The sequence below is a fragment of the Bufo bufo genome, chromosome 1, assembly GCF_905171765.1.
Source record: "Bufo bufo chromosome 1, aBufBuf1.1, whole genome shotgun sequence".
Classification (NCBI taxonomy): Eukaryota; Metazoa; Chordata; class Amphibia; order Anura; family Bufonidae; genus Bufo; species Bufo bufo.
In genome coordinates, this window is record NC_053389.1 from 548798494 (window position 1) to 548813323 (window position 14830).

The 14830-nt window shown below is 41.0% G+C and overlaps 1 protein-coding gene across 1 annotated transcript in view; it reads left to right on the forward strand.

Annotated features, from left to right (window-relative positions):
• Positions 1-14830, forward strand: part of LAMB4 (laminin subunit beta 4) — a 158880-nt gene that overhangs the window by 56556 nt on the left and 87494 nt on the right. The window contains exons 22-26 of the mRNA XM_040413904.1: positions 288-509; positions 6749-6975; positions 7501-7597; positions 9755-10127; positions 12525-12688. Coding sequence (XP_040269838.1) covers positions 288-509; positions 6749-6975; positions 7501-7597; positions 9755-10127; positions 12525-12688 — 1083 coding nt within the window. The remainder of the gene's footprint in view (positions 1-287; positions 510-6748; positions 6976-7500; positions 7598-9754; positions 10128-12524; positions 12689-14830) is intronic.

A 14830-nucleotide genomic window follows, 5' to 3' on the forward strand; every position in this document is an offset into this window, starting at 1 on the left:
GAGAAAAATGGTTCTCCCCACCCCCTCCTAAACTAAAAATTTCTGCTAAGTCCATCCTGACAGACAAGATAGATAAGCTCATTGCCCAGGTAAGTCTATGGTTAAAGGAGTTATGAACTGCAGTGAGAGGTAAGAGACAAAAAAGCAAAAAAAAAAAAAAATGGAGAGGAAGAAGTAAGTTTGTTAAATCGACAGTGACCTTTTAAGCTGGTGAAATTATGCCAGTATATACTGCATTTATGTATTTAATTGAAATGTTGTACTTCGTTCCGTATCATCTTTCTTAGGAAAGAACTGTAATGAATGTCCTGATGGCTTTTATGGAAATGTGGAAGAAGGGGAAAAGTGCTCACCATGTCAATGCAATAGCAACATTGATGTAAAAGATCCTGACTCGTGTGATAAGATTACAGGAGAGTGCATGAAGTGTATGAATAACACATATGGTCCAAATTGTGAATCCTGTCTACCTGGTTACTTTGGATCAGGACTTCATCAAAACTGTTCAAGTAAGCTTACCGTAAAATATGTTCCCTGGTTTTCTAGTTTCGTTAGGCTCTTATGTGCTATTATTTGTGTAATTTCCCAAAATCTTGGATAGAGTGTGACACAAATGGTTCAGGTTTCAATTATTCACAAAATCCCAGTTCACTTTCTTTGCCATATCTGGTATTTTCAAGTATTTTCACAACCAAGTTTTAGAAATCTTTTTATTGCCCAACTATTTTATCTTCATGATCGATAAAGACGTGGAAAATACAAGTGATTATTCTGTAACCTTTCTGTTACCTAATGACAGCAGATAACAGCACCTATCATTAAAGGACAATTTACGAACCAAATGATCGTTTGAACACACAGTACAGTGGGAAAGAAGATGATCAAAGAGAGTAGGTCTTCACTACACATTTATACAGACAGTAGGGATGAGCAAATTTCTCAAAAATTCGATTTGGCCGGTTCACCGAATAAAAAAAAAAGATTCTATCCGAATTTATTCATGGCAAATCGCGTAAAAAAACAGCTATTTCCTGGCTGCAGAGAGCCTGTATAGTAGTGTAAAACACTGTGCCTTGCAGTAACACGCATAAGTCTGCTGTGGTAGTGAAACAATACTGTGAGTCAGTATGACACGCAGATGACAGGCATCACTCTTAGAATCACTGCACACTTTACTTATTTGGGCATTTACGGGGCCAAAACTGACCAAATATCTCAAGTGTGAACTCAGCCTTACAGGTCAATGTTGGCGTCAGCTGATTCCACCGTCACCATCGTCAGCTGATTCCACATAGATGTCTACAGAACCTGTTCTATTAAACGCTTATGCAAGTAGAGCCCCCCCCCCCCCCGACAGAGTGGAGAGGGTGTCAGCAGTAAGTTTGTGTTGACATCACTGATTATTTTGCCCTTCCTCTGATCCGTCAGAACAATAACCCCAAAAAAACGGATCCTCTCTGTTGAGCATCAGCCTTCACTCGGTCAGCATTTGGTCAGTAATCCATCAGTATTGCTAAAGCCAAAAAAAAAAAAAAACAGGAAGGGATCCAAAACAGAGATGACACGTGACTGGAATATTTGCATGTCTTCTGTATTTTGTACCCACTCCTGCTTTTGGCTACCAAATCATAAGCCAATTCTGATGCAAAATAGGGACCATATCATACAGGCCTTACAGCTGCTACATAGACAGGATCCACTGTTTGTCTCATTTTTCCTTCCTTCCTACAGATCAGAAGAAGGGTCAAATAAATGACGATGTCAACCAGGCCAAAAAGTCAAAATAGTGGCCCAGTCATGGAGTGGGAGGGTGGGAACAGCATGAAAAGTCCACAGAGAGGCCCAGTTACATAGTGGTAAGGTTGCAGCAGCATGAGGAGACCACAGAGTAGTGATGTTGCAGCAGCATGAGGAGACCACAGAGGGGTGAAGTGGCAGCAGCATGAGGAAACCACAGAGTGGCACAATGACAGAGTGTGGAGGTGGCAGTAGCAGCATGAGGAGACCACAGAGTGGCCCAGTGACATAGTGTTGAGGTGGCAGCAGCAGCAGGAGGAGGCCACAGACTGGCAAGGTGACATAGTGCGGAAGTGACAGCAGCAGCAGCATGAGAAGGCCACAGAGTGGCACAATGACAGAGTGTGGAGGTGGCAGCAGCAGCATAAGGAGACCACAGAGTGGCCTAGAGACGGAGTTGTGAGTTGGCAGCAGCATGAGGAGACCACAGAGTGGCAAGGTGACATAGTGTGGAGGTGGCAGCAGCAGCATGAGAAGACCACAGAGTGGCCCAGTGACAGAGTGGGGAGGTGGGTGGCAATAACAGTACCCGCTGACAATAGTGGGTGTAAGAAGGAGCACTTGGCATCAGATGTGTGGCATCAGGCAGGTGGCAGCCTCAGAATAGTAGCTGAGGCAGGTAGCCAGAAGAAATCGGTCTCTTTTGTCAAGGTTTGCGTGAGGCAGCATTGATGATCTAATCTGATGCATCAGGCATTGATGGGTGGAAATTCTGGCTGATCCACACCTGATACATCTTGACAAAGGTCAGTCTCTCCACATTTTGGGTGGACAGGCGAGTTCTCCTTGGGGTAACTCTGGCCCCTGCCGCAAAAAACACTCACTCTGATGCCACACTACTGGCCTGGCAGGACAGCTTTTCCAGGGCAAACTCGGCCAGTTGCGGCCACAAATACAGCTTGGCTGCCCAGTAGTCCAGCGGATCTTCAATGTGGGGTGGCAGGGTGCTGTCAAAGTATGCCACCACCTGCTTGTTCAGGTTCTTCTCCAAGCCAAGTCTAGCTGCAGCTGGTGAGTAGTTTCTTCTCTAGGCAGGTTAAGAAAGCTACTCATCATCGACTCTAGACTCAAGCTGCTGCTGATGGAGCTGCTACTGCAATTACCCCACCACAGCAGCCATGGAAGTGGAACAAGAGCACAGAGGCCCCCCCCCCCCGGTCAGAACTGAGAGAGGATGGATGATGGTGCAAATAGGCAGTGGCCAACTGACTACATAGGATGTCTCTATAGTAGTTCAGTTTGTCCTCCCTCTCAGCGGGTGTAAAAAAGGCCCCCATTTTGGACCGGTAGCAAGGGTTCAACAAAGTGGAGAGCCAAAAGTCATCCCTCTGCCGAATGGTGACAATCAGTCACTACCCAAGCAAGTTAGCATGCAGCGTGCCATTTGCGCAAGTGACTCGGAGAGACTCCCTACCTCCATCTCCACTGCATACTGCCACGGTGTGCCTGGGTAATCTGCCTTGTATTCCTCATCTCTCTCTTGCTCCTCTGACTGCTCCTGCTCCTCTTCTCCTGTCACCTGTGTAGAAAAAATACTAATTTTGCTTCACATTGCTTGTGCTCCAATGTCCTCCTCCTCCAGTTCAGCCCCCACAGGGCTCATGTGGCTGTGAGATGTAGACGCCACGTCTTCAGTCCCCTGAACAGCCAGATTTACCAGCATCTGTTCTAGGATATGAAGTAGTGGAAGGATGTTGTTCATCCCGTAGTCCTGGCGACTGACAAATAACGTGGCATCCTCAAAGGGCCTGAGCATTGAAGTTACACAGGGGAGTACTCCTGTCCGCTTGGATCATCAAGAAATCATTTATGGACAAATATTGGAAACCGTTTTTGGGCTCCACATACTAAAAAGGATGTGGGAGAACTAGAAAGGGTTCAGAAACGATGATCCGATTATTAACTGGAGTGGAAGGTCTGTCTTTTAAGGAGAGCTTAGAGTGTTCTCATTTATGTGTATAAATACATGTGTGGTCAGTACAAAGAACTGGCACAGGATTTATTCATTCCAAGTGCGATGACCGAGCCCCAGAGAGTGGTGATGTGCCGAGTGGGTGCAGTAGTACTTACTTTTCTGTAGCTCCCTGGGCCGGCCTGCAGTGGAGGGGAAGACAGCACGAAATCCTCCGGGGAACTCTCTATTGCAGGGAACACCAGCCAGATGGAAGTTGAGGTGCCCTTGATGGTATAGGTGTTTAAGGTGCTTTGGTGGCTGGGCCCCTGTCTTCGTGATGCCAGCACTGTAAGGTGCAATTAAGAGATGGAGTAGAATGATGAGAGAGGCAGTAGTTGAACCAAACAGGAACTTTACTTGTAAGTTGTAGTCTTGCAATAAGTAGCATTCAATAGAAGTACTTTGTCTTACATGAAGTTGGTAAAGACGATAAAGCTGCAAGTCCCAATTAGCAGGCTCTGTGAGGTGATGCATGTAGGTTCCAGGTTAACTTATGCAAGAGTAATGATGATAATTTACTTGGTTCCTGATCTTGCTCTGGCTATTCAGTCTTGCAATAATATGGCTCCTCTTGCAATAATATGGTACTAATAGTATACAACCCAAGGGCGGTCTCCCTCATGGCAGGCAAACTCTCTGCTCCATTCTTTGAAAAGGTTGTCTGAACTATAGTCCAAATAGTGCCTGGCCTTGACTCTACAATGTAGGATTACTAAATCCTGCTTCTGGATTCTAAATGTTCAAGTAGCTTACCTCCTGGGCAAGGCCCAAGAGAACAGAGCGAAGTCAGTATCCTCTCCTCCTCCTAACTCCTCACTCTTAATCTCCCCTCTAACTTCCTGTGGATGACCTATATAAATGGTGTTATAGTGACCTCTAGTGTTGGTAGTTGTAATGCATTTTCCAGCCTGTAATAGGAATTTAGCAGCATTGACCAAGGAAAAGACAATGATTAGTGCAAGATGACATGAAAGGGCATATAGCATTTGGGAGTGGCCCATATACACATAAGTGGGACACTACACAAGAACAAAGGATCGGGAACCTTCATTATGCGTTAAGGAGAGGAGATTTAGAAATCAATAGAAGAAAGTATTCTTTACAGTTACAGTAGTCAAACTATGGGATGCCCTACCCCAAGAGGTAGTAATGGCAGAGACTATGTCAGCATTTAAAAAAAAGGCTAGACGCTTATCTAATAGCAAATGACAAAGGATATGATGCTGTATAATTGGTTGAGAAATTCTTAACTTGCTGTAGACCTGTGTATATTTTCAACTCCTGTAACTAAGTTTTTTTTCCTACCAAAGACATTCAAGGTACAGTGCTGCCCATAATTATTCATACCACTGGCAAATTTTGACTTAAAGTTACTTTTATTCAACCAGCAAGTAATTTTTGGACGGGAAATGACATAGGTGTCTCCCAAAAGATAATAAGACAATGTGCAAGAGGCATTATTGTGGAAAAAAAACATTTCTCAGCTTTTATTTACATTTGAGCAAAAAGTGTCCAATCCAAAATTATTTATACCCTTCTCAATAATCAATAGAAAAGCCTTTATTGGCTATTACAGCAATCAAACGCTTCCTATAATTGCAGACCAGCTTTTTGCATGTCTCCACAGGTATTTTTGCCCATTCATCTTTAGCAATGAGCTCTAAATCTTTCAGGTTGGAGGGTCTTCTTGCCATCACCCTAATGTTTAGCTCCCTCCACAGATTCTCAATTGGATTCAAGTCTGGACTCTGGCTGGGCCCCTCCAAAACGTTAATGTTGTTGTCTGCTAACCATTTCTTCACCACTTTTGCTGTGTGTTTTGGGTCATTGTCATGCTGAAATGTCCACTGGTGACAAGGCCAAGTTTCTCTGCAGACTGCCTGATGTTGTCCTTGAGAATCCTCATGTATTGCTCTTTTTTTATGGTGCCGTTTAATGTGATTAGGTTCTCTGGTCCATTGGCTGAAAAACACCCCAAAGCATTAGGTTCCCACCACCAGGTTTGACAGTGGGGATGGTGTTCTTTGGGTTAAAGGCTTCTCCCTTTTTACGCCAAATGAAGGAAACATCATTGTGACCAAACAATTCAATTTTTGTTTCATCTGACCATAACACAGAAGACTAGAAGTCTTCTTCTTTGTCCAGATGAGCTTTTGCAAAGGCCAAGAGAGCTTTTGTGTGCCTTATCTGGAGAAGTGGAAGCCAGCAGTGTGCAGTGTCCGTTGAATTGTCTGCCTTGAGACATTGCCACCAGCAGAGCCCAGATTCACCAGGATGGCCTTGGTGGTGATCCTTGGATTCTTTTTCACCTCTCTAACTATCCTGGCCAGCACAGGTGTCACTTTTGAGCACAGGTGTCACTTTTGACTTTCGACCACGTCATCTGAGATTTTCCACAGTGTGGAACATCTTGTATTTTTGCTCAAATGTAAATAAAAGCTGATAAATGTTATTTTTTCCACAATAATGCCTCTTGTACATCGTCTTATTATCTTTTGGGAGACACCTATGTCATTTCCTGTCAAAAAATTACTTGCTGGTTGAATAAAAGTAACTTTAATTCAAAATTTCCCTGGGGTATGAAAAATTATGGGCAGCACTGTATATCTACAGGATATTCCTTGAATGTTTCAAAGATAGAGGACTTCACCTATTTGGATACCTGGGATGCCCTGACTTCTATTTTACCAGATGTCGAGGTCACCAGCCATTGCATTCAGCTGGAAATTGAATGGAGAGACAGCCACATGTCTGCAACTTTCTGCATTCAAGTATATTGGAGTTCCAGAACCAGCCAAGCTTGCTCTGGATATTCCAAAAGTTTATTTTATGGGAAAATCCTTTAAATCAGAATCATAGGAATAACTATTATCATGGAATACGTTTCATAGAATCTGCATATGCCACTTCTGTTTCTTATATGACAGAGAAGACAAACAGAAATACCTATGTTCTGATGACACATTATTTTAATAATGTTAATTATTTTTCTCCGAGGTTGTATTTGCAATCCAAAAGGAACAAATGCTCAGAATTGTTCCATTTATGAGGAAGTTGGAGAATGTGTCTGTGACAGGACTACGGGACAGTGTCCATGCTTGCCTAACGTGGTTGGCATTAGCTGTGATAAATGTGCTTCTGGATACTGGGGCTTCAATACTGCAAAAGGATGTCAACCCTGTAACTGTTCCCTCAATAATTCCTATGGAAACCAATGCAATCAGGTGTGAAACATTCTGAATCTGACATGCATTTCTCTGTATAAAATACTCTACTAATATGTCCCACAAAATATAGCATCCACATACTAAGGTTGGGTTTCCATTTCCAGGCTTTTGATGTCATTTTTGAAGACAAAGCCAAGAGTGAATCATAGGTGGAAGACATGTATATTCTCTTTTTGATTCCAATCCTGGCTTTGGCTTCATAAATAGCATAATAAATCTGTAAAATGTGTAAACCTGGGGAATATAATGGAGTAAATAAGTTATTAGCTGTTTCTGATAAACAAACCAAGGAGATTTTTAGTGGTGATGGAAAGGACTAAGGCAGTTCTTACAACACACTAGCATATCCACTAGATATTCCATAAATGTCTTATTGGATGGGACCAGATTGGTGTAGTTTTAACACCAAATCTCTGCAAATAATGGGTGACCGTGGATATATGCCATAAAAGTCTGTTATGGGAGAACCTCATAAAAGATCTACTGTTTTTACCAAAGTTAAATGTTTCTTTTGCTGTTTAGTTTACAGCTCAGTGTCTATGTAAACCAAAATACAAAGGAAGGAAATGTGACAAATGTGAAGAAAATTACTATGGAAATCCAGCAGTTCAATGTATACGTAAGTGTAAATGAATACATTTTGGATATGGCTACACAATTAGGTTTTCTGAGGCAGTTTCTTAAAGGAGTGCACACCTTCTTCTAGTTTTGCATATAGGATTAAATATTTATTAATAAAAATCTAAAAAACATTAAAAAAGAAGAATATATATGCATTCCCCAAAAGATAAACAATCAATAAAAATCATATATATACACGATTCATTCCCAAATTGCCATACATAATTTAATAGCTAGATAGAAGGATAAATTTCAATTTAAATACATGATTGTATGAATAAACTAATCATAAAAATAAGAATATATATATAAAAAATTTATAAAAAATATAAAAATGTAACTTGATGTCTATATTGGTAGATGTTTAATTCATACTATTTTGGCATTTTGTATTTATTCTTTAATTTTTTTGCGCACTTGACCGGTTACTATAATTGAGATTGAACTATGTATACATATGTTAATCTATATCCTTGTATGAAGTAAACATCTACCAATATAGACATCAAGTTACATTTTTATATTTTTTATATATATTCTTATTTTTTGATTTTTTTTTTTCATACAATTATGTATTTAAATTGAGATTTATCATTCCATCTATCTATTAAATCATGGAAAAAACACAGATTCCAGCTCTTTACAATTAAAAAGGCTTTTATTCGACTTCCATAAAATCCGACATCAAAAGTAAGACATATCGTTGTGACGCGTTTCTTGGTCTTGATGAAGGGCTAGGATGTAACAGCCCGAAACGCGTTACAACGATATGTCTTACTTTTGATGTCGGATTTTATGGAAGTCGAATAAAAGCCTTTTTTATTGTGAAGAGCTGGAATCCGTGTTTTTTCCATATTCTGCTCCAGACTTAGTCCAGGTCTGATCATCCGTGCTCCACTGGGAGGTGGTAGGTGAGAGCTGCAGTGATTTTCCTTTTATCTATTAAATCATGTATGGCAATTTGGGAATGAATTGTGTATATCTAAAAAATTTATTTATTGTTTATTTTTTGGGGAATGCATATATATTCTTCTTTTTTAATGTTTTTTAGATTTTCATTAATACATATTTGATCCTATATGAAAAACTAGAAAAAGGTGTGCACACCTTATTTTTTTCAACTTTATCCATTATCCTTTACTGGGACTGGGTGACCCAGCAAGGTGGTGAACCCTCAATCTCCATTACGTCCGGTTGTCCGTTTCTTAAAGGAAATGTGTCACAATTTTTTTTTTCTGCCAGATAGTAACACGTATCCTTTTTAATGTTCTGATTGCAGATTTATTTATGCTTTGCGGCAGCCCCATGGCCATAGACACAATGGTCAGGAGGGGACCCTATTGACTTCTATAGGAGAGTTTTCTAGGCAGCTCTGTGACCTGTGCAGAGGTCATTGTACCAGGAAAGAATAGATAAGCTTTAGTCACCTATTGTGAATGGTGGATCATGTCTTAACTGCCATTCTAATTCTGCATGTAATGATATCACCTCTGTGTATAGATACGCAGATAACTGCAGTAAAGTGATCTGTACAGGCAGGCAAGTTTGGCAGCAGTTGAGGGGGTATTACCATCTTAGTCATTCGTGGCTGAGCTCAGAATGCCCATTCTATATGGTGGCCAGGGGTGGCAGAAGTCACGGAAACAGATGAGCGGGCTGTGCTACACTGTTTCCATATCTGCCATTCACTTCTATAGGAGTTACAGAAACAGCATACCAAAGCTGCTTGGCTGTTTCTATAACTCCACCAAGGCCACACAAAAATGTTTTATCTGTAGTGAATTTCATAATTAATATCTGGTTGCTTGAAATTTTTTGAAAATAGACAAAACAAAATTGGAAAAAAAACCTATGTGTGAAATCAGCTTTAAGGTGTTGATATCTCTAGGGTACATTTAAGGGACTGTGTATATTGCTGTTATTGGGGGTCCCGAAGCAGTTGCTGGTAGAGTTGAGTCACCTTGGCACTTAAAGGCTTTACTGTTTTCACATTCATCCTTATTAGTTTATAATGCCCCCAGCAATCATATTTCCTCAATACCATGCAAAATAATGAATCAAATTGTTGGTAATATAAATTAGTACTAATTATTATTTAGAAAAAAAACTTATCTTATACATTACATTTGTTACACCATATTTTGCCTTATTTCAGCCTGTAGGTGTAACTTGGAAGGTACTCAAAAACCCATGTGTGATAAAGACACTGGTTCATGCAACTGTAAAGCTGGGGTCGCTGGACAAAACTGTGATCAGTGTGCTCCTAAATTCAGGCAAGAATTCCCTGCGTGTCCACGATGTCATATGTGCTTTGATCAGTATGACACAGAAGTATCAACTCTATCAACTTCTGTCCATGCATTGGTAAGATTAGCAGCAAATATTGGTCCCAGAAGATCACCAGCTGGCTGTGATGTCCACATGAGTATCCTCCAAGATAAACTTTCTGCTATTGAGAAAATGTTTCGGAGTCCAATTCTGTCACCTGAGAAGTACAATACAGTGAAGAAATACTATGACAGCATACGGTAATCCCTTCCTCTTCTTTGTCAAATGAATTGTCTAGTTACACTTAAAGGGGTGGACCCCTTTTTGGTTACTGTTGACAAATTTGTTTGTGAGATGATAATGTGGCACTTACTAATATAGTCTTTGTTGAAATTCTGCACCATTTTCTATATTTTATAACATATGCTTACTTGTTTACAAAGTCTTTTGTGCTGTCCACACAGAGGTCCTGTCCATAAGATGGCTGCTGATGGAGGGTCATGTGACCAGGCAAATCACCTCCATGTCATGTCTAGTAACATAGTAACATAGTACATAAGGCCGAAAAAAGACATTTGTCCATCCAGTTCGGCCTGTTATCCTGCAAGTTGATCCAGAGGAAGGCAAAAAAAAACAAACTGTGAGGTAGAAGCCAATTTTCCCCACTTTAGGGGAATAAAAAATTCTAATCTAATCAAATCTAATCTAATCAAATCTAATCTAATCTAATCAAAAAATTCTAATCAAGCAATCAGAATAACTCCCTGGATCAACGACCCCTCTCTAGTAGCTATAGCCTGTAATATTATTACGCTCCAGAAATACATCCAGGCCCCTCTTGAATCCCTTTATTGTACTCACCATCACCCCCTCCTCAGGCAGAGAGTTCCATAGTCTCACTGCTCTTACCGTAAAGAACCCTTTTCTATGTTTGTGTACAAACCTTCTTTCCTCCAGACGCAGAGGATGTCCCCTCGTCACAGTCACAGTCCTGGGGATAAATAGATGATGGGATAGATCTCTGTACTGACCCCTGATATATTTATACATAGTAATTAGATCTCCCCATAGTCGTCTTTTTTCTAAAGTGAATAACCCTAATTTTGATAATCTTTCAGGGTACTGTAGTTGCCCCATTCCAGTTATTACTTTAGTTGCCCTCCTCTGGACCCTCTCCAGCTATGCTATGTCTGTCTGTCTGTCTGCTATGCCCAGAATTGTACACTACTCCATGTGTGGTCTGACTAACAACTTGTAAAGTGGTAGGACTATGTTCTCATCACGGGCATCTATGCCCCTTTTGATGCAACCTATTATCTTATTGGCCTTGGCAGCAGCTGCCTGACACTGGTTTTTGCAGCTTAGTTTGCTGTTTGTCTCCTCCGTTCAAACACACTGCACCTGCACTAGGTTTCCAACAGAACTAGTACAGGTGGCAAGTGCAGTTTATTTGGATGGAGGAGACATCACACAGACATCAGCGGCCATCTTATGGACAAGACATCCGTGTGAACAGCACAAAGGACTTTGTAAGCAAGTAAGCATATGTTATAAATAGAGATGAGCAAATCAAATCCCACAAATTCCATCCGAATTTCAGGATAAATTTGATTCACCTAGAAGCAGAATTTCCTTGTGCTTTGTGTCAGCAAATCGATTTAACCTGAAATAGTATAAAAAAACAAAAAATTCTAACTTACCTCCTCCATTTGCTTGCGATGGGCCGCCAGCCTCCATTTTGCTTGAAGATCCCGAACAAAATCCAGTGCGGTGCAAGATTACATCATCATGCCGGCTGGTGTGATGACGTAATCTCGCGCCGCACAAGATTTCGGCTGAGATCTTCAAGCAAGATGGCGGCGGCCGGCCCGTCGCGAGCAAATGGAGGCAGTAAGATTGATAAAAAAAATAATGTTATTGTTAATTTTACACTCAGATGCCGCGATCATGTATGAACGCGGCATCTGAGGGATACAGTGACCGCGGCGGCGCTATCACAGCTAACTGTCATTGCACCTGCTACTTACAAAAAATGCATTTTGTGGCGAAGTAATTAGTCACAAAGCAAATTTTTTTGTGGAATTCGGCAAATCAGCCGAATCGAACTTTTATGAAATGTGCTCATCTCTAGTTATAAAAATAGAAAATAGTGCAGAATTTCAACAAAGACTATATTAGTAAGTGCCATATAATCATCTCACAGACACATTGGTCAACAGTCACCAGAAAGTGGCCAGCCCCTTTAATGGACATGCGCATGCCTACCATCAATCTTAGAACCCAGTTAGCCAGTGCACAGAATGCACTATACTACCTTTCAAAATGCAATGAAAAAGTGATGGAAAGAAACCAAACCTCAGTGTAAAAATATTAATTTACCTAACCACAGTAACCTTATTTTCAGCTATAGTCTACATTATCCCTCAGGGGCAGCCTCAAACACAGATTATGAGCAATATTCACGATTTTATAATCGTTTTTCAGCAAGTCACTTGCCTCCAGCATTCTTTATATTTTATAAAGCAATACAGATCTTAAAATAGTAGAATACATCATATGACACTAAGGTGAGCCCACTGTGAAAGTCGCATTAAAGAAATAAAATAGGCAGGCTGCCATTCTTTGTACTAAGTTGTTCTGTGTTGCATATATTACAGCCAAAAAATGGATAAAATAAAGGTTCCAGATTTTGGAAAATTCTATGAAATTGCAGAAATGAATAAAACTATTTCAGATATGGGAAAAGAGATTGATGCTTTATTCACTGAGCTTAATAAAATAAAGAAAAAGAAAGAGAAAGAAAAGATCATCAATGTTAAAGGTAAGGAATGCAAATCACATTCTCTCTAAAGGTGACCAAACACATTGGGCAGAGGTTGATGGTTGAGCACAACCTACTGGACATATATTAGTCCATATTGGCTCTTACAGTCATTACAACTGGCCACACATGTTCAGTGGCACCTAGTGAAGGATAAATTACCCTTCTAGGAACATTCTTTCCCGGAGAGATCATTCATGGACTAGCAACAATCAGATGAAAATTCTAAACTGGACCAACTACTTTTCAGACATTAAAGGAATGTCATCAGTTGGTTAAATGTATCCCAATGAATGGTAGTTTGGTTGAAATTATCAATTTTTAGCAACTTTAGACTAATGTGAATGATCAGCCCTTTTTTATGTACTATATTGCAACCATATTTTAGTGGCAGTTTTGAGCCTGTTTTTGATTTGTGCCGGTGTGCCTAATTTATGAACTGGCACACAGTAATAATGAAAATGCGACAATTTGTCACCAAAAAAGAGATGTACTATTAATGATAAATGCCCCCTTTAGTGTTTAACCCCTTCATGATCCTTGACGTACTAGTATGTCATGGCCGCAAGTGACTTGTGGACCTTTGACGTACTAATATGTCATGCTGATCAGTGCAGGGGTCCGTCTGTGACTGACATCACTGTAAAATCCAATGCCAGTGGATTAACCCCTTGTCTGTTGCAATCAGCACTGATGGCTGCATATGGGAGATTACAGAGGGTGGGGTCTCCCTGTGCCTCTCCATTAGCCCCCCCCCGTGCCTGCGGTGACAGATGGCCGATGGCTGCCATAGAAACCCCAGGCATATGCAGGCCTTGCAAAGACCTCGGGGTCTGCCATGGACAGACACCTGTGGACCCAGCCCCCTGGGTCTCACAGGCACATTGTCAGTGTAGAACTGACAGTTTCAATGTAGTACAATACAGCATGTACTGTACTACATTGAAACAGGGATTAAAACCTAAAATTATGATGTCCCTGTCCCGGGGCAAATATAAAAAGTGAAAAAACTGTAAAAAAAAATATGTTTTATAAAAAATTAAAATTACAGTAAAAAAGTGTCATTTTCTCTTCATCATGCGATTTTCAATAAAAAAAATATAACAAAAATAATCATATTAGATATTGTCGCATCCGTAACAAGCTGCTCTATTAAAATATAACTGCACTTGCAGCAATAGAAAATGCCCCTGGGCACTTGCGAGCTCATTAGCATATCTCGTCGAGGTAAATTTTTTCAGCATCACAGCCGCAGAGAAGAGAAACAAAGGTACCATTTGTGAACCGTGTATATGAACTACAATGTGATTTAAGCAGTCTGAGTAGGGAAAATTAGCTGACTGACTCCCTTTAACCCTTTCAACACCGGGTGATTTTATGTTTTTTCGTATTCAATTTTTATTCCCTGCCCCCCCAAAGCCATAACATTTTTATTTTTTCAATCACATAGCCATATGAGAGCTTGTTTTTTTGCAGGACAAGATGCACTTTCTAATGGCACGATTGACAGTTCCATACAATGTGATGGGAAGCTGGAAAAATGGGGTGGAATTATAAAAAAAAAAACACCATTCTGCCAGTTTTATGGGGTTTTTTTTACACTGTTTCCTATGCGGTAAAACTAACCTGTTACTTTCATTCTCTGGGTCACTACGATTACAACAATACCACATATGTATAGTTTTTCTTGCATTTAACCCCTTAAGGACTTAGGGCGTACCGGTACGCCCTATTTCCCGAGTCCTTAAGGACTCAGGGCGTACCGGTACGTCCTAAGTTTAAATCGCGATTGCGGCGGGGGTTAATCGCAACAGGATGTCCGCTGAAATCATTTAGCGGGCATCCTGTCACAACGCCGGGGGGGGGGGTTACGTGACCCCCCCCGTGTCAGCGATCGCCGCAAACGCAGGTCAATTCAGACCTGACTTTTGCGGCTTTTACCTTATCCGGCAGTTGCGGGCGGCGGTGCCATCGTGTCCCCATGCGGCTGTAGGGGGGACCCGATGGCATGGAAGGCAGCGCGATGTCTAAGGAAGGCATCGTGCTGCCTTCCGGTGACGAGCCTGTGAGATCCAGCCCCCTGGATCTCACAGGCCGGAAGCTGTATGAGTAATACACACAGTATTACTCATACAGCCAATG